The sequence below is a fragment of the Syngnathus acus genome, chromosome 17 (genome assembly GCF_901709675.1).
Source record: "Syngnathus acus chromosome 17, fSynAcu1.2, whole genome shotgun sequence".
NCBI lineage: Eukaryota > Metazoa > Chordata > Actinopteri > Syngnathiformes > Syngnathidae > Syngnathus > Syngnathus acus.
This window is the reverse complement of record NC_051102.1, coordinates 3,084,033-3,103,217: the sequence shown is the minus strand read 5'-3', so window position 1 is coordinate 3,103,217 and position 19,185 is coordinate 3,084,033. Positions and strand designations below refer to the sequence as shown.

Sequence of the window (19,185 nt, the reverse complement as noted above, 5' to 3'; positions counted from 1 at the left end):
AAATAGTTTGGCTAGTGCTCAAATACCAAAAGCAGATTTCCAAAGTGTGGGACTGCGAGTCTCCCCTCAGAACAGAAAACAGCTGGAATCTATTATTTACATAGACGGATGCCATTTTCATTTAAATATGCTGAAAATAGATTCGCAGGTTTGAAAACATTTGATTCTTCTCAAGGTGCTGGTGTCCCATTGTTGTTTTTGTAGCCGTCTTTACCGGTGACTTTCTACATCTGGCTAAAATATTTTTGTTTTGCTTAGTTTGGCTAAGAATCAAGCTTGCAAAGCCACTCAAGTCAGCTATAACCTATTCTCTTTATCATTGATCTAAATTGTGACAGTGAAATAGCTTTCCTCTGACATCCTGAAGCAGAAAATGAAAATGGAGGTCACGCCAATGTCAAGATGTAAACTGGGGGGGTCAAGCTGAAACACGTACAATTAGGAGACTTGATTATCGGGAGCTGGAGAGTTGAACTCCGATACTAAACTGAACCAGCAACAACACCCTGAATGGAGCTATTTGTTCTACATAATGCAAGGATGTCATTAGTAGCAAAAGCATCTACAAACACATTAGTTGGAGAACACCGGCACGACATGACCACAATGTCCTTCCCACATGGCCTGTGACAGTGAACAGACATGTTATTAGTATTGCTTTAACTAAAGTTAATAATCGGATGTCTCACTGTCAATGTCATGCAATGATACAGCTGATATATTAATTTTCTCCCAGTCACTTTGAATTGTATTCAGTGGACAGACAGTGCCAGCATAACTTTGAATTTTAGCTTGAGGGGGAATCAGGTGTGTATGATCCACCCACAAGAGAAGCAGCACTTATGTAAACCGTTTTGAATCCTCCCAACTAGTTGGCAGAACCCCCGAGAGCATTTCCAAGATCCAACAATAACACTGAAATAACTCAAATGCAATGGATGTGACTCAATGTGAACTTTGTTCTCCTCTAATTTGAACATGCAGCTAAAAAAAAAAAGACGATTTTGAATTCATAAAAAAATGGAACCCACAAATTATCTTGTGAAATGTAAAATGATAAAGATGAAAGTACATTTATTTGCAAAAGCACTCATTGGTCCAATGTCGGTTAAATGGCGTGTGACACAATATTTGATTCTGTCATATTTGTGTTTTTCTTCCTCCCATGGAATAAACCACCTTATTAAAAACGGAATTATAGTAAAACCTAGCTGACAGCAACATCAATCTCATCGCATTCACCAATACCAACATGAGGTAAATTCTTTAACAATGAACAATTGAGTCCTGATTATAACCCATTAAGACAGTGGTTCTTAACCTGGGTTCGGTGAGTCGGCTTCAGGGGTTCGGCAGAGCCTCCACTGCGGAGGGCCGAGCACACCTGAATGTCGTGTAAATTCGCGATAACGCATATCTGAACTGGTCTTGCAAAGGCAACAGCAGAAGTCACACTGATTTGCTGGTATGTCATTTGTTGTGAGTTCATGCATTGTGTTGGTTTTATTCTTTGAACAACGTTCATGCACGGCTCATTTTGTGCACCAGTGAAAAACATCTGTCTTGAATTCGATTATTTTTTTTCCACTAAAGAGGGGTTCGGTGAATGCGCATATGAAACTGATGGGGTTCGGTACCTTCAACATGGTTAAGAACCACTGCATTAAGACAAATGAACTTTTCTGTTGTTTCTTCTTCATTTAAAAACAAAAGAAATATGAATGACCTAAATGTGATCACATGGTGCACCTGCGTAACCGACTTTAAGAGGTCACTATTTCTTTTCATTTACTTGATACATTGACAATGCAACAAAAACATTTCCGATAAGAATTTTGATCTGTCCGAACAAAATAACCAAGGATGATGTTATAGATGGCTCTGCTTCTGCTTGAGGGCTCTTGTTCACAAATATAGCATAAACAATGTGGAGCTGTAACATTTATTTCATCAAGTGCCGCATTTCTTCAAACAGTGGCCACGGATGTTTATATACGCAACAGCCAAATGTAGCAGCCATGTATTCTTCAGGCCCACATGATCAATTTCAATTCACGAGGCCAACTTCATAGAAATTAGTATAAATGTACTGCCACGACCTGATTTTTTATTTTTTTATTTTTTCAGAGAGAGAAAAAAAATGTCTTTGTGGAGACGCCTTCAGGCATCTATTAAGAGTCCTGGTGACTATTTGAGGAAACATGGCACTTTGTGTGAATGTAAAATCTGAAGTAGCCATGACAGTTCCATCCTTATTTTCCTCAAGGTTTGATTGGTCCACTGTGTCTCTTTCATGCACATCACTTGACCTATTTTAACAGCTGAACGGGCAAAGCGGGTTATGATTCAGAGGACCCAGAGCAAGCTGCGCTCACATGAGATGTGAATTTCATTTCATGTAACTAGATGTGAATTGATGGATTGTCCGCTATGATAGGTCAGTAGCTCTTTGTCATGAGGCAGTCACATTGTTCGTGTTGCTGAATCCAACATTTGAACATTTGTCAGTGTACAGCGTCCCAAATTACTCCCAAAGGAACTATTTAATGTTCATAAAGGTTTGTACGTGTGTAAGTTCTATTCTTTTGCTGATGTCATTTTTTGTTTTCTTTCTGTCCATGTCGTTCTCAAAAGCCGTCTTGGAGCAATGAGAAAAATCACATCACAGACGAGATTGTAGAACACTACCTAGACATGCGAGACCTTTTGAGTCTCTCTCGCTTGTTTGATGCTGTACAGCCATTTAATGACTCTTGCGTTACGTTCCACAGCAGAGATGCCATAAGGAACTCGCTCTCCGGCCTCCTCATCCTCATCTTCTCCTTCGTCCCCATCCGACAATCCGTCATTTGAAGACCGCCGTGACTGGTCGCAGTCAGAGGAAATCATGGAAGCCGATCTGAAGTTCAAGCTCACAATGTCCGAATTGGCTCGTGCAAAGTTCTCTGGACCAACTGCCTCCAGTTCCTCGGGGTCGAGGCCACAATAGTTAAAAAAACGTTCCACGTCAGCTCCAGCTCGGGCATACCTGTCCGACAGGTCTGATTTTGATCTATGTAGAGAGGGACGACGTGCTACAGAGGAACCCAGCTCCAACTCCAGGTTGGGATCTTTTGAGGGATTGGCAGCTTCTCCGACATCACATGGCAGCGACTGAAGGGTTGTGTTGTTGCAAGGTGACGGGGATACGTTTGTACGAGGGGGAGGCAGTAATAATGAGAGGGTAGGAGGTGGGAGGGAAGCAGGGTTGGGTTTCGGGGGGAGTGGCGGAGCTGAGGAGCTGCTGGATCGAGCAGCGCGGAGCGGCTTGCCGTTGCACAGGCGCAGAAGGTCGGAGGAGGAATGGGAAGTCAGCAGTGGCGGAAGTGGAGACCGCGATCGTTCCGTAAGCCCTCCTTCACGTCCTCTTTCATCTAATACTCTGCTGAGATTGAGGTTCCCTACCAGCTGTGGACTGCACCGTCCACCGCTACTGCCTGGAGGAACCTTCAAGGAATGGGAAAATGAGCGCAGGGAATGTGAGGTACTTGGACTGGGAGCAGAGTCTCGTGATTGTTCATTCAGAGCCATTGTGGATCGGTAGGTTAACGGCATCCTAGGAGCATAAAACATTGAAGTGATTAGTACCCAAGTTAACGTAAAATAAAACCATAACATTGATTCATCTTTTACCTGGAAGGTTTCCAACTCCTTGTCAGTCCCCCAGAAGACCTCATCAACACAGCACTCTTAGCTCCACCCCCGAGCCCGTCAGAGCCCGCACCCGAAGAAGACGACGAGTTAAGAAGATTTTTTAAGATCTCCAAATTTAGATTTTCCCGTTTGCTGCTTGTTGCACATGTGTCTGACTTAGCGTTGTTATTTGAAGGTTTGAAAGGTACTCCGCCTCCGTGTACTCCACCACTCACTCCAGTTCTCTTAGAATGAACAATAGGAGGCTTGGCCAAAATGGGTGGTTTGATTGGTTCCTGTTTAGCGTTGATAACTTCTTGGCTCTTAACATACTTTGCTTTGTCAGCTTCAAGTCTCTCAACAGCGCTGAGACGTTTCGGGTTGGGTTCAACCTAAAATAGATAAACATGACATTAACACAGAGCATGGAGGGGAAAAAAAAAAATCTGATTTAAGTCAAGATGGAGTTGAGTGCTGAGTGAAGAACCAGTACCTGTCTCCTGAAGTAGTCTGGGCCCTTGTTAAGGATTCGAAGGGGTACAGTAGAACTGAAAGGTGTTGCAGTGCCAGTGGCCTTGCTATCTGGCAGAGCTGGAGACAATGTCTCTGTTGGCATGGCAACTGAGTGTCTGGGGTGGCCGGCCGTGGTGGCAGCAGGAGCAGGGGGATTGACAGAGGGCGGGGGCACTGAAGGACCCCCAAAACATGAAGACACAACGTGGAAAAGAGACCACCTACAGACAGGAAAGACACCATCACCAAGAAGAACCAGTGAATCTTCAACTTGACTCTGGACAAATATTTAATTCCGAGAGGAATTCTTACTTTTAGTCTTCTTCAGTGCTAAACTCAAAGTAGTGAGCCCAATTACATTCATCAAGCAAGAACAAGCTCAAAGACAGACTGGAAGAGACAAGAATGTGCATGCGTACGTGTGTGTGTGTTTGTTTGTTTGTTTGTTTGTGTACATGCAGTGGTGTTTGTACAAAGATGAATGGATACCAGAGGATGTGGAGGAAAGGAAAATTGTCAGTTTACACCCTGGCTTCAGCTCTCCTCACTATCTGAAATAGAACAAAAGGGAAAAAAGAAAAAAACACCAGGGTTAGCAATAATGTTAAAAATGGCATCATGCACCTAGCAACAAAATCAGGATTAGATAAGAGACACACATTTATAACAGAGTGCTTCAAGCTCCCACACATGCACGCACACATATGCACACTAGGGCTGTTTAATACAGTGCCACTTTTATTTTTAAACTGATACCAGTTGCCAGTATTTAACTCAAATACTCACTAATACCAGTAGTATAGTATTTTTGATGCATAAAGTTCTATTAAAGCAATGACAAATATTTTGAAAGAAAGACCTTTTGTTTATTTTGGACAAAAAGCAGAACAGTCACTGCAAAAGAGAATTGAAGTCTAAAATCAAACTAAAGAAAAAAAAATCACCTAACTCAAAATTTAGGATTCATATAAAATAAATGAATAAAAGTGCAGAATGAAATGAAACTGACAACTCCTTGAGTTTTAGTCAAAATGGAGAATTGAACCCTGCACCTCAGAACTGTGAGATAACGTGCTAACCAGTGCCTCACCGTGCCACTGACAATAACAACAAATAATGTGAATTAATAATTCAGTACATGATATAAAAATGGAAAGAAAATCATCAAAACTGCTCTTACCGGAGTTACATCTGTAGTTTTTCATAGCATGGACTGAAGGAATGCGATTGCCACTTCAGTTTTCCAAACTTTGGCTGTTACAACGTGATGCCTCCCTCTTCTCCTCCAGGTACTGCTGGTTGTCGGAGGGAACTACAGCTGTCAAAGACACAAACATTGACAATAGATCACCAACAAAAGCATAGTTTGTCAGTGGTAAATCATCCACCACAAAAGATTTGTCAGAATTATTCAGACAAATACATCCATGATTTTCACGCATTTTTCGGATTCACAAATATATTCATTTTTACATGTTCTTCTGATCCACAAATACATTTGTGATTTTCACGTGTTTTTTTTATTTTTATTATTATCGTGTGTGCATTAATCATCTGTAAATATTCAATTCTGCATGTGTGAATATGCGTTTGTGGATCGGCGAACACGTGCCCGTTTCTCATTTGAAAACTGGCGATAGAAAAGCAGAAAACGAGCCTTTATATGATGTTTTATGATTTTTTTTATTTCACACAGGAGACGCCTCTCCTGGAGACAGCAACACTGCCCCCAGGCGGATGGAAGAGGGATTGCCTGACAAAACGTGAATATCTGAGGCTTGTGTGTGCATGAGCGTGTGTGGATCTATTGAAAACGGCGTGATGTTTGTTTCAAAATAAACAATCACGGTAAAAACATTATTGTCACACATTTATATCAGAAATTTAGAGAAAGCGTCTCACAATGAGTCTGCTTCTTAAACCAACCCAAATGTAGACACCATGTACTGGAATGATACGAACATTGGTGAAAAACCATTATCAGTTGCAAACACAACATTTTATAATGATGTATTGCCTCAGCAATAACAAAAAGAGTTTTGCATGTCTTGTGAAAGTGAAAAGAATGACCCCTATATCACCTCGAACTCCTGTAGATCTTAAATTCACTACCAGATTCCAGCGAGTCTTCTAATCTTATTACAGGCTTTCAGCCCTTGGAGGCCGACAACGTGGGCTGTGTAATCCACATTATTATATTTGTAACATGTAAGTAAGACAGCCACATAGCTAGCCAATTATTTAGGCAAGGGGCTAACTAATAAAAATGACAAATGCAACAATTAAAAAGTACAATACAAACAACTTACAATGGAGTGCTTTTTTTTTTTTTTTTTACTTTGATGCAGAACTGAAAAATGTAATACTTTTCCAAGACAAAGACATTACGTCCTGGTGGCCTATGTCACAAAGTAATGTTTCCTATGGTCATGTGATGTTCATGAACAGTGAAATTGGTGTGAAAGCTATTGACTAAAATTCCTGATCTAAATGCCCCCCCCCCATTATTATTATTTTTTTGCTTGTAAATATAATCAAATTCAAATGACATTATTTAAATGATGCTTGGGCTGCTCCTAATGAATAATTCAATAATCAGTTCATGTGATTTCAGAAAATGTTGAAAGGAGTTGTATCATACTGAATCAATTATTGTGAGCTCTTAGCCAAGTAAAAATGCATTTTACTCACCAAACACCCGCAAAGTAGTGTTTTCCTCTCTGTTTATCTATATTCGCAAACTCTTCCTTATTCCTTCTGTCTAAGCACCAGCCTCGCATTATTCAAGAAAATGACCAGGTCGTGACTTTGTGACATCACAAAAGTGAGGAGCCCCTGCAGACTAAACACATGCCAAGTTTCTCAAAGCAGCTGTCCCTTTAACTTCTGATTTAGGTTAATCAAAGAAATTATAAAATGTGTCCACGCACATAGCAGGAAGGTTTGTTTTAAAGCATATATCATTTTGACCTGACCTGGTTTTGAACAAATTTATTTCTTTGGCTCTCATGTCACAACTGTGGTCCACCAACCAGCTACATATGACAATAAAGTGAATGAGCTTACCACAAGAGCAGTTTCTGGAATTCCAAACAGTTATCAAGCATTTGATAACCTGACGAAGGAGGAAGCACACAATCACGGTACACATTGTTGCCCATCGCAAAAGCAAGTTCGACCTCACAACGAGCTTAATATTACATCACAACACATGAATGCTGTGTCGACAACAGGGACAACAATACATCCATGGCCATAGTTGTTTTCTAAAATATATCACTACACATATAAAATAGGCCAATATATAGTATACAAAAATAAAAAAATATAGTAGAACACTGGAACCGCTGTCTAAAGTGGTAACTAAGCACTAAGCCACGGCACCGTTGTATCCAAGCTAATGGGTTTAGCACAGAGCTACTGAGCAATGCTTAAAGATTTAGAGAAGACCTCAACTCGACCTTACTTATAGGGTGAGCACTTTAACAACTACACTTTTAACAAAGTCTTGTACATGAGCTGTAACAAAAGAAACATAAACCACAATAAACATGCTAATATTAATAATAATAAAAATGACAACAATAATAACAATGATGAGAACATTAAGAGAAAGAACAATAATACCACAAATAATAGAATAACAATAAAAACAAATAATAGGGAATGGGTATTGATTTAGATTTTCAAAATTGAGTCGATTCAATCCACAAGGCCCTGATTTAAATTGATTCGCTTTGATTTTCGATTCACTCAGTACCAATTTTACTTTCATATGGACAACAAACAAAAGGATGAACGGAGGACATTCTTAGAACAAGCAATATTAGTTATACAAGAGCTCCTAAAATCCAATCTTATGAAAACATTCATGACTAAATCCTAGTTGCAGCTGTTCGAATAAAGTATGGACATACGTACCATCAGGAGCAGATGCCGCTGAGAAAATCTGCCTTACATAATAAAATATTATCTAACATTGCTGTGAACATACAATATATTCAACAGAGCCTGAGAATGGTCTAGTGCAGGGCTGCCAACCATTCAGACTGACATTCTTCGAACTATTCCCATTGTAAATTAACTTGTAAATATGTAAATATATCCTTTGCTGTCTGCTGATAGATTGATATTGCAAATGAGAATCTATTGTCAATTGCATTACCAGGATAGTTAAAGATTAAAATAATAATGAATTAAATACAAATGAAAGTTTATGAAAGTTAAATGAATTTTCTATTACATGTATTGAGTTTGTTTTATTATTGTTGTATTAATGAGAAGGGTGATATTGGTGTTTCGACTGCAGTAAACAGGCCAGGTTGTATCATGTCAGATTTTTAATCCAAATTAAATTATTTTCCATTATATCATTTTTATTTTAACTTCAGACACAAAATACTTCATAATCATAAAATAATAATACATAGTCTTTTTGTTGTTTGCGATCACTGTGAGTGGGCGGTGCGGACGCGCAGTAGTGTTTTTACACTTGGTAGGAAGTTTACAGAGCTCTCAGCAGTCGTCCGTGGGTTATTTTGCCTTTCCCTGTGCAGCACCACTTTCTGCTCAGCAAAACAGCCAACCCCCTGCCTTCCCTCTTCCCATGCCTTGCTGGGAATCAGTGGAGGAACCGGACAAAATTTGTCATTTCAAAATCCTTGTATATATATCAGTGTAGTAGAATGTGTGTTGAGAGTATACAGTTACAGTATGTTCGTTTGTTTAAAAAAAAAAACCAAAAAAACAGAGCAAACAGTTCATTACCAGAGCAGCCCTGGGCCAAACACTATAACTCCAATCAGAGCCAGGACAATTCCTGACTGTTTGTGTTTGCCTGCACTAAATTATCCAGCATTAGTCATCATGAATGCAGACAGAAGCAGTGCAATGTCAGCAGGTTTTCCACTGGGGCCCCTGATGTAAAAACTCCATGACTTATCCCAGACTACATGGCAAGGTTAACATCCTGAAATAATGAAAATATGTGAGATTGAATGCAAGTACTCTTTCATGGCCGCACAAAAGCATGAAGTAGTGGCTGGATTGGGATGGTCTGATATTTTGCATTTTTATGCCAAATCAATCAATGGCTGTTCTCTTTGTTCTATATTTTAATCACTACAAAACGGCTTGGCCGCTAAAGTTTATAAGGGGATGTGTCTACAGAAAAGCAAACGCTTCTAACAAAAAAAAAAAAAAAAAAAAGAGGCAACTGCTCTCACATTCATATCGTGCAGGCAAACCGGAAGCTCTGTCGTTGATCGGTGATGGGGTGAGCGTTGAATGGATGCTACATCGAAGCACGACGTAAACACAAACTATACCTGCGCACGCACGCACGCGCTGGTGATGCAGCAAAGCAATGCCAAACCCTCACCGACATCGCAGCACCGCCATGCATGGAAGCTAGCTGCTTCGCCGTGCCGACACACACAGATCTCTGAACATATTAAAAGCTTCCCATCACTACTTACACTACTTCTCTTCATCATAATAAAGGTATACCGTATCAAATGAACGTGAACGGGCTTACTGCCTATTTGACAGTTTGAGAACAATGGCTATGTTCAAGCATCACAGCAATTTTAAGAGGCGCTACAAGTACCGCGTACCGCGGATGATGCATTTTCTGGTTTCTAGCCATCTGCCACATTAGCGTCGTCATAATGTTGATTAACGGGTCTTACCTTTTTGTTTAGGCCAGGTAAACAAAGGATGCAGCTACAGTTGCCATCGCTTGGTCGGTGCGTCTTTTCGGCCTGACAGCATCCTGTTCGCAGCCGAGAGCAATACTGCACGTCATTTGGCATGAGCACGACTATGTCCGCTCACAACTTCCACAATAAAAGGCCACGGTGGGATGGCACCGTTATTTGATGGACGAGCTAAAAGTTAACCAATAACGATCAAGTAATTACTAAAAACAAATGTATTCTTTTCCAAAGGTCATGAAATTTCAAGAATATAAAGTTTTACAAGTGTCGCATTTCATATTTGAACGTTTAGGTGACTTAGTTTTGAAAGTAAAATCCAATCACAATTAGTCGCTCGATTTATCTGGATCGGTGTTTTGTGCAAGGAAAAACTTGAATGATCACAAAATGGAAAACTAACGACTCTATTTGTCCCGCGTGTATGGACTAGTGACTACAGATATAAGTACACATATTCTGTTCAATCCCATGAAGTGCATTTAGTAGTTCTCATAGACCATTTCAAAATTTAAAAAAAATCCCTGTACACAAACCTAATTCCTCATTTCAATACATTGCCATTATCTTAATTGATATCAATGCTATCCATGCAAGTTTCTATCGAATAATAATGACCACCAAAAATACCAACCAAACTGCTTCAACCTCTGCAGCTGATAAGGATAAACAGACTCGAGAGAGCAGGGGAGATCGTGTTAAGAGTCGGTAAGTATGTGCTAGCTGAAAGACAGCGCTGTTTCTCTGTCATGACACACAAATAGCCATGCAAAGCTTCAGAGGCTCCTATGTGTGCAAACCCTTTCACTGTTACCTAGCAACAAGAAGAAACCAGGCTATACGTGGATGGATTTCTTTTTGTCATCATAGATAAATTGATCTATGTAAATTATTTTTTTGTAGTTTTACTGTCACCATATGCTCTTTCTACTGGACACCTTTATGTGATGATTTGGAATAAATATAGATATTTTGGTTTTATTTTGTGCTAAATATATAGGTCACATATATGACTTCTCAAGGTGATTGATCATATGCAGGCAATTGTGGTTCTTGGCAAGCGTATTGTGCAACCTCACAAAAAATAAAGCGATAATGCGATGTAATGCGATGGCTAAAATTATTTGTTGCCTGAAGTAGATTTCTGATCGATTTGATCTGATAAACACCGGCTTTTTCAGGGATATTTTCACCCTCTTTGGAGCATGGGGTGGTATCAGATTTTGACGGTATAATAACTGAGCAAAAATAAAATATTACGGTATTTAATGTCTCAAAAAAATAGATAAAATAAAAAAATCTTGTGTCAGGAAGGGCATCCGACGTGGTTGGGATGAACAGTGGCATGGTTGTTCACAATATAGTACTCCGAATATCCACCAGAGGGCGACCATATCTCGATATGATCATGAGAAACTCGAGCGTCATCAAAAATTGTGCTTATACGAACATGTTTGTAAATGTTGAACATTTGTACACGTTACTACTCACCGCAAAACACAAACAGGTTTTCCTTTAACAACAGAACACATTATCAGAATGATTTGTAATAGTACTTGAACAAGTTGCATTCTGGTGATGCCTTTTAATGTTTTAAAAAGACATCAACTAAATAAATGCAAAATGTATTTCATATTGGGAACACTACCGCCCGCACAATCCAATTTTAAGAGTTGACATTTTTTTACACAATATCAATTTCCCACCTAAATGCTCACATGCATTTCTAGAGCCTGCAAAGGACACTTTTGTCAGTGATACATGTAACAATAACATAAAGTGTTTGTGTAGCGGAACAGATGTGTGCTGTTTGAATTGGAAGGAGTCATATGGTTTAGATGATCTGAGCTTTCATAACATTCAGATCATATTACAGTTGGGTCACTGAAAACGTTGTGTTTTCCTTCCTCTTGAGCTACAAATTCATGACACTTAAACGTATAATTGTCAGACTGTGTGTTTTCTTTTTATTATTATATTGTATTTCTGAATAAAATTCACCCCTGTCTGACTACTCCATGCTCGGATTAAAGTTTGCCTCGTTCCATTTTTTTTAATCTATGAAATCACAAATCTTATTTATCTTAATAGAAATCAGACAAACAGGACACATTGCAGTTGATGTTTTAGTGGATTTTACATTTTGCAAGAAAAAACATTGAATATGTTTATGTAAATATAAGGATTGAAAGTTATATTTATGAATCCATATTGAGAGCTCATTCAGAACGTTTCTGTTAGTGTTCATGTCTCACTTGAGCAAGTACACTATTCACATGGCTTGTTATTGCTACCAGAGAGATTTATAGATCACACAACCCCTTATGTTCCCACACACTCTCAATGACTTTTCTTCTTTCCAAGTGGGTCTCAGATTTTTACTGCCAAACTCCGTTAAGCAGTGATGAAAGTGAGCAGCGCTAGACGAATTCCAGAAAATCTTAACTTCAACAGTTAGAACATCTGTGTATTATGTTTGTGCATCTCTCAAGCCCCACATTCTTTGGCTTCTTTCCGCTCTCAGGGGGGGTACTGACTGAGGCCCACAAGCACTTAAAATTGTTACACTACAATTGATTAAATGTAACATAGGCCTACTGTATTTCCGAACATGTATTACAAAATGAACGTATCTGACATTTCAGTACATGTAGTAAATAAATGTAAATGTCTTGTACGTAAGTGTTCAAACTTGTCCTGTGGCTCACACATGTGGTTCTGGTTTACTGGCAAGGTCCACACTCGCATTGTTTTGCTCTCACGTGTCTCGATTCAGATATGGCTTATCATAGTGTAAGAGGGTACAAAAACATCCAATCATCATCCTTCATACATGGATCAAAGCTGTTGGATAAATGCACAAATATAATTAATATGAGTCTGATGTTATCACAATAGTACACATACCACACACTAGACTAGCTCCGAAATTGCGAAGGGAATAAACCGATCCAAACCTGCCAATAATCTATTTGTTATGTAAATGAACTCAGACCAATGAGTCAGCATGTTCCCAGCATATTTGAACACTTCAAACAAACTCATTGCTCATTCTGCAACAAACCGAGACCTTTGATTTCAACATGGTTATTTAGAGTAGTTCCCAAGATGTTTAATGTCTAAAAATATCTGGCATTAGAACAGACAGTGACATCCATAACTGCTCATCCTTGCAGTCGCAAACTGGAAATGAAAACAAGTTGTAAACGTTCTCTCTCACAAAAATTTCCAGTTTGAGCTTTTTGTTTAGTGCCTGCAGAAGAACATGACGCATAAATTTGGTATTTCTAAGATTGCTCTTTAAATCTGTTTTCATTTGCTCTCCTCACACTTCCACATGAGTCTGAATAACAGCCCTCTTGTTTGTAGTCATGTGAAGAGATCCGAAAGGTTTCTTCAGCAGAATGTGAACTGGACCATTTGGAACAATGCCCGTTTGCTGCCATGGTAACATGGAATCAAGGTATTTTCCATTCTCAAATTACACACTCCCCACAAACAGATGGTTCTTGTCAGAGTGGGGCGAGTTTTACATGTAGACTCTTGTATTTCTGAGATGCTAGATAAAGATAACTCCAAGTGTAAGGGAAGTGCGCATGTTTTGATAGAAGACGTTTTATGGGAATGTTCCATCAGGGACAGGCATGTGGGAGGGATCAGTCAGTGAAACAGAGGGGCGGAACCCTGATCAGACCCTTCAGCTCCCCCAAATTCACATCGCACACTCTTCAAGACATTGCAGCTTAAACACAAAGAGGGAAGAACTCGCCATCACAACTTGAAGGATAAAGGAATTTACGCATTTTAACATGGCCTCAATGAGAATAGCTCTTTGTCTTGGAGTCTACATGTCTGCTTGGATTATCACAGTTGCAGGTAAAGTCCCATACTAGAGAACAACTGCTGAGATGATCATTAAGGCATTTTTAACACAATCTCTAAGCCTCATGTGGTTCCAATTCACATTCCTTTCTATAATCTGAATAGCGCAAGTGAGGAGCATGCCAATTTTTTGTTGATGAGATTATATCCTAAATGCTCACAAAGAATCATTTTGAGTTATTTGGTGATGTTAAACTTTACTTTTGTTACTTTTGTTACTTATGACTAAATATCTCTTTATTCCTTTATCATGTGGTGGCTTGAATAAGAATAACCTCAAGATGTAAAAAACCTGTTAAATCTGTTGATGTTACAAGAAAGTTATCGTGATTTATCTAGTCTATACCTGTACATTGTGCACATGATAGACCCTTTACCTCCGGAAGTGTTGATTATTTACAATTTACAAAAGGTGTGGTAGGGCAATCATTTTTATGATGTTGCCCAGCCCGGTTCTAGACAGTAGCTGTGTAGGCAGATAACGTACTTTTGGGTACAGATTGCTCTATAAAGGGTACAAATATGTATCATGCAAGGTAACATAATGTGTAAAATATCTCACAAAATTTAACATAAACAGTTAAATGTGGACTTGACAGACCACAATACAGTTTTCCAATTTTGGATGTTCCAAACCTGTTTTTGTTTTTTTAGCATTTTTTAGGATTCCTCAAATTTCCCAGTTTTTTTGTTATCCATGACTTTGCTTTTTTGGAATGTGTGGCAGAGAATATTTAGAATTTAAAATGAGAGAATATTTACCCAAAAAAATAGTGTTCATCAGTTTGAATACACATTTTTTTGTTGTGTATTGAACTAAATAAAAATGGGAAAGTTGAACACAATTGCCAGCAAAATGCCTGGCAAATGTGTGTTTTTTTTTTTTAACTTAAATAGCTTACAATCCAAATCTACTTGTAGACTTGAGTAAAACGCTTTGAAGATAAAAGCAGAGAATTGTGATTTGTTATCATGTAAGAGCTCCACCTTTGGGTTACATTTGCTGAGCCCCATTCCTAAAGCATTACTTCAATCATGGTCTGTTTATGGGAAAGAGTGAGTAGGATGAAGTCGTGGATGTTCCAAGAAAGTCGGTAAGATTTTATTATGATGAGGCGTCACTGAATTACGACACTAATACGTCTAAATATTTTAAAACAGTTGTGAAACATGGGTGACTAATGTAAAAGACAGATGGTGGGATACTGACTTCATATACTGACAATCATGAAGGCGAGCCACACATGAAATTAATTTCAATCACTTAGTATTTGAGGGGGAGTTTGTGGTGTTGCAACACAAAAAAGGTTGGGAATTGCGTTTTTGGTTTGTCATTGTTTTGTCATCGTGCATGAATGGTGACTGGTTTCTTCTCACTGAAATGGGTTGTAAAAATTCTTTCTATAGAGTCACCATACTTCCTCTGAGTTGAGGTCATCTGTAAACATTCACCACACAAACGTCAGCTGTTACCACAGAAGGATCCTTCCCATTTTACACTAGCCTGCATGATGAGGTCACATGACGCATATTGTTAAACACAAATTCTCAACATTTTTTCAACACCAGTTAGGGGTAGGGTGATATATTTTTCCTTTGTGATGTCATGCTCTCCTATATGTGTGTGTCTATATATAACACTAAGTTTGTCATCTCATAGATGAACATGCACCACAAGCCGAGAATGTACTTTGGGTATCTCTGGATTTTAAAACTCTCCTCATGTGGACTACAACGCCATCAACAAACACGTTTACTGTCCAGTATTCTTGGTGAGTCAGCACATACGTACGTGCGCGCACACACGCTCTCCTTATTTCCTTTAAAAGCAGAACATTGACAACATGACTTCAATGCCAGTGCCGTTTGTAGCAGACGCTTGTAAAAATATCTGCTTAATGAAAAAAATAATTACGTGTTTGACAGTAATTTGATGTTATGTGAATATCAGGGACAACAGTGAAAAGTGGATTAAAAGTCCCAACTGCATCCAAATAGAAGAGACAGAGTGCGATCTAACCACTGACCTTGAACCTCTCGATAGGTATGTACCTCATAAACTGAACTCTGTTGTAATAAGAGGATACTTTAAATATTATTTTAATCTGTTTGTTTTAAAGGTGAAGTCAACCTGCAAATTTTACAATAACATGTTCTATGCAGCCCCAGACTTTCATGGCATCATTATGCAAATAATTTGGTAGAAGTATTGATTTGTCTAAACCACGTGTCAAACTCAAGGCCCGGGGGGCAGATACGGCCCGCTACATCCTTTTATGTGGCCCGCGAAGACAAATTGTGCATCAAATTCGTGTGTCATTACTAGAATTGCAAATTGTCTTCACTTTTAATAATATCTTTTTTTTTTAAATATTTGACCAGTTTTTACTCGTCTGATTTGAAAACGAGTTATTTGTCAGTTTGTTTTGTAGCTTTTACTGTATATAATATGAGGTGCTCATACATTTATTTGGGTTGACAGTCATAATGGCCCTCCGAAAGAAGCTATGACTACAATGTGGCCCGTTAAAAAAATGAGTTTTGACACCCCTGGTTTAAACACTTTGGTGTACCTGTTAAAGCGATGTGAGACATTTGCCCATTAGCTTTTAAAAACAGGACAGGTTTCTCTCTGTGTATGGCAAATTCATGCTTTTGTACTTTGACAGGACATATACTGCTAAAATTCAAACAGAACCTACAGACTATGACAATGGGGATGACGATTTACCTCACACTTACTCACCACCCTTCAACCCTTATGGGCAGAGTAAGTTTTACACCAAGATAAACACATGCACACACAATACAAACATGTATGCACAAACAGACACAGAATTAAACTTTTAAACTTACAGTCTCACCGTGCTGCGTAAGAACTTTCATTTATCGTATTTTCCGCACTATAAGGCGCACCGGATTATAAGGCACACCTTCAATGAATGGCCCATTTTAAAACTTTGTCCATATATAAGATATATACATTTGGCCCGCGGGCCGGACTTTGGACACGCCTGCTGTAGTGGCTCAATATTGGTCCATATATAAGGCGCACCTGATTATAAGGCGCACTGTCGGCTTTTGAGAAAATTTGAGGTTTTTAGGTGCGCCTTATAGTGCGGAAAATACGGTATTAGTAAATGAGGGCCTCAATAGAGGCTTGTTTGCAATAGACACAACTTCAACTTTGATCATTATATTTCCTGCTTAGGTGAGATTAGTGCAGCAAATTTCACTGTGGAGGTTGTGGAAGAAGGCAAAGTGAGAGTCAACATCGAAGATCCTCTAACCAGTTTCCACAAATACGGGAGGCAACTCACCATCAGAGACATTCTTAAGGGTGACCTTCAGTACAAGATCAGCTATTACAAGTCTGGAAATACAGGAAAGGTAAGAGCATTAAAGAACTATGACTTTGAATGGAAATGCAATTAAATATCCACTAAAGTCACTTAAAGTGGAGGATGAAAACCAAAACCCACTCTAGTAGGTTCTCCCATAAGTCAAATGTTCAGAAAGGTTTGTCGAACTCACTTTTTTGTATTAATAATAAATGAGCAGCTGACTGGGCAATAGGTGGGAAATTATAATGAATCAAATTTAACGAATATATTAAAATTGAAAAAAACGTTTTCATTAAAGTGAAAAAGTAAAACTAAAAACGACTAACTGACACTACATCTTATGTTCATATTGTATCCTATAAAAAAAAAAAGCAACCTAAAATCAAATCATCACACACCCACACACTCGTAATATATTCCATTTTTTAATTCTAGAGAGACATCATATTCAAGTCCAATAAAGGAGAAGTGTCTGGGTTGGATGCAGATCAAAGTTACTGCTTCATGGTGGCAGCTTTCATCCCCTCAAGAGACAAACTGCACCAGCAAGGAGCCTGGAGCATCCAGCAGTGTACCCCCGGACAAAAAAATGTCTTTCAAGGTAAAGTACATGCACTCTTTGGAAAATGTAAGTCTTTCTGTCTAAATGTAATCTTCATTTTCCCCTCTAGAGCTGAGTCTCGGAGCTTTGGTTGGTGGACTTTTTATCCTGCTATTAATTCTCATTGTCATCATCACAGTGACAGTTGTATGCTGCAGACGAAGAAACAGAGCCTCGCAAATATATCAGTCATCTACAGTTGTTTAAATTAATGAGAATGTGTGTGTGTGCTTAAATGACCCACATTATCTGTATGTTTTAATTTGGGGTCAAGTCCAAACTTGTTAACATCACCCGAGGAAGCTGGTCTTCCTCTGTGTACTGTGTGTGTGTGTGTGTGTGTGTGTTCACTACAACATTTTATATGCCTCTGCACTAATGTTATATTGTATTTTTATACTGTGGCTACATTGCAACCACAAAATATTTACAATGTGTGTAGAAAAAAATACATTATGGGTTTAATATTATTAAAAAAAAACAAAAAAAAACTTGTGTCTAGATAGCAAATGGACCATACCTTAGCTAGAAACGCCAATAAGTATTTCCTTATTCCATTCCCATCAATAGTCTACAATTGCATTTCTTTCTTTCAATGCTTCTAGCCATTTTATTTACACTGTAATTCTTTAAAAGCCCTCAAGCCTGTTTCACATCCGTAACCATCAATATGAGGGCTTTAGGGTCATCTGGTGAACTTTTATCAGAATCTCAGTTACATTAACCAACTTCTCTCCACTCTTTTTTTTTTTTTTTTGCTTTTTTTTTCATTGAATTCATATCATTTCTGGAACTAACTTTTGTTGATCAAAAGTATGCCAATACTATACAACTTTGAACTCTCTCTCTTGCTTTTTTTTATGTTAAGATGCAGTGTACATGAAATACAACTGATCTATGACCTACAGCAACAATACAGTATCATTTTGCATCTTAATTTTCTTGCATTGTTTTTCCTTTTAACAAATTATCAGTGATAGATATTAGAGAACCAGGGTCAAATAAAGGTCAATGAGATTAGTCTGTTTTCTTGATATATATTAATTATATATAATTATATTTATTATATAATCAAATCAAAGAGGTTCAGAGACCTGGACGACTACGCACTATGCAAACTTCAGCCTTATGCCTAATTCACACTGATTGCAGAACAAATGCGTTTCGGTGTACGTATGGTATACAATGCAAGAATGGAGGTTGTAACAACAAGTACGACTTTTCAAAAATATGGCACTACACCTCATGTGGGGTTCAATATTGATGTATTCCTTGATGTTTCAAGCACAGACTATTGTATTTACATTGCAGCACATACAATATCACAACAAACACCGTGGTATCATACAGAATTGTTTTGAATAACGTTTCACGCAACCTTGACTTTAAATGCCAATATCTGTATAACAGAAAACACACACTGCGAGATTGAAAATTGCAACTTAGTCTGATGATTCTG

The 19,185-nt window shown here is 38.5% G+C and overlaps 2 protein-coding genes and 1 long non-coding RNA gene across 5 annotated transcripts; 2 read left to right on the top strand and 1 right to left on the bottom strand.

Annotated features, from left to right (window-relative positions):
- Positions 1-1,387: 1,387 nt before the first annotated feature.
- Positions 1,388-9,987, bottom strand: fam110b (family with sequence similarity 110 member B). 3 transcript variants are annotated; one of them, XM_037276384.1, is made up of 6 exons: positions 9,876-9,987; positions 5,366-5,503; positions 4,675-4,736; positions 4,166-4,406; positions 3,673-4,064; positions 1,388-3,595 (listed from the first exon to the last, which is right to left on the bottom strand). In XM_037276384.1, exons 4-6 carry the CDS (start codon positions 4,286-4,288, stop codon positions 2,689-2,691), a joined length of 1,422 nt encoding a protein of 473 aa, XP_037132279.1. In that variant the 5' UTR covers positions 4,289-4,406; positions 4,675-4,736; positions 5,366-5,503; positions 9,876-9,987; the 3' UTR covers positions 1,388-2,688. The 3 variants fall into 3 exon arrangements, with proteins under 3 accessions (XP_037132279.1, XP_037132280.1, XP_037132281.1); XM_037276385.1 differs by having other exon boundaries at positions 4,675-4,732; XM_037276386.1 differs by lacking the exons at positions 4,675-4,736; positions 5,366-5,503; positions 9,876-9,987 and adding an exon at positions 4,498-4,659.
- A 3,509-nt stretch (positions 9,988-13,496) lies between these two features.
- LOC119137000 (tissue factor-like) lies at positions 13,497-18,746 on the top strand. The gene is made up of 7 exons (XM_037275945.1): positions 13,497-13,775; positions 15,442-15,553; positions 15,733-15,825; positions 16,451-16,551; positions 16,993-17,171; positions 17,561-17,726; positions 17,797-18,746. The coding sequence occupies exons 1-7, from the start codon at positions 13,709-13,711 to the stop codon at positions 17,931-17,933; spliced, it is 855 nt and encodes a 284-aa protein (XP_037131840.1). The 5' UTR covers positions 13,497-13,708; the 3' UTR covers positions 17,934-18,746.
- On the top strand, positions 13,803-15,169 carry LOC119137001. Its single transcript, XR_005100833.1, has 2 exons — positions 13,803-14,978; positions 15,020-15,169. It is a non-coding gene; the product is annotated as an uncharacterized LOC119137001 (long non-coding RNA).
- Positions 18,747-19,185: the final 439 nt, after the last annotated feature.

Excerpts from the sequence above, each read along its gene's own strand:
- fam110b (XM_037276384.1), bottom strand. The coding sequence starts at position 4,288 with ATGCCAACAGAGACATTGTCTCCAGCTCTGCCAGATAGCAAGGCCACT. Across the intron at positions 4,065-4,165 it reads CAGACTACTTCAGGAGACAG|GTTGAACCCAACCCGAAACG; the intron begins GTACTGGTTCTT and ends TATCTATTTTAG. Across the intron at positions 3,596-3,672 it reads AGGAGTTGGAAACCTTCCAG|GATGCCGTTAACCTACCGAT; the intron begins GTAAAAGATGAA and ends TTATGCTCCTAG.
- LOC119137000 (XM_037275945.1), top strand. The coding sequence starts at position 13,709 with ATGGCCTCAATGAGAATAGCTCTTTGTCTTGGAGTCTACATGTCTGCT. Across the intron at positions 15,826-16,450 it reads GACCTTGAACCTCTCGATAG|GACATATACTGCTAAAATTC; the intron begins GTATGTACCTCA and ends GTACTTTGACAG. Across the intron at positions 17,172-17,560 it reads AGTCTGGAAATACAGGAAAG|AGAGACATCATATTCAAGTC; the intron begins GTAAGAGCATTA and ends TTTTAATTCTAG.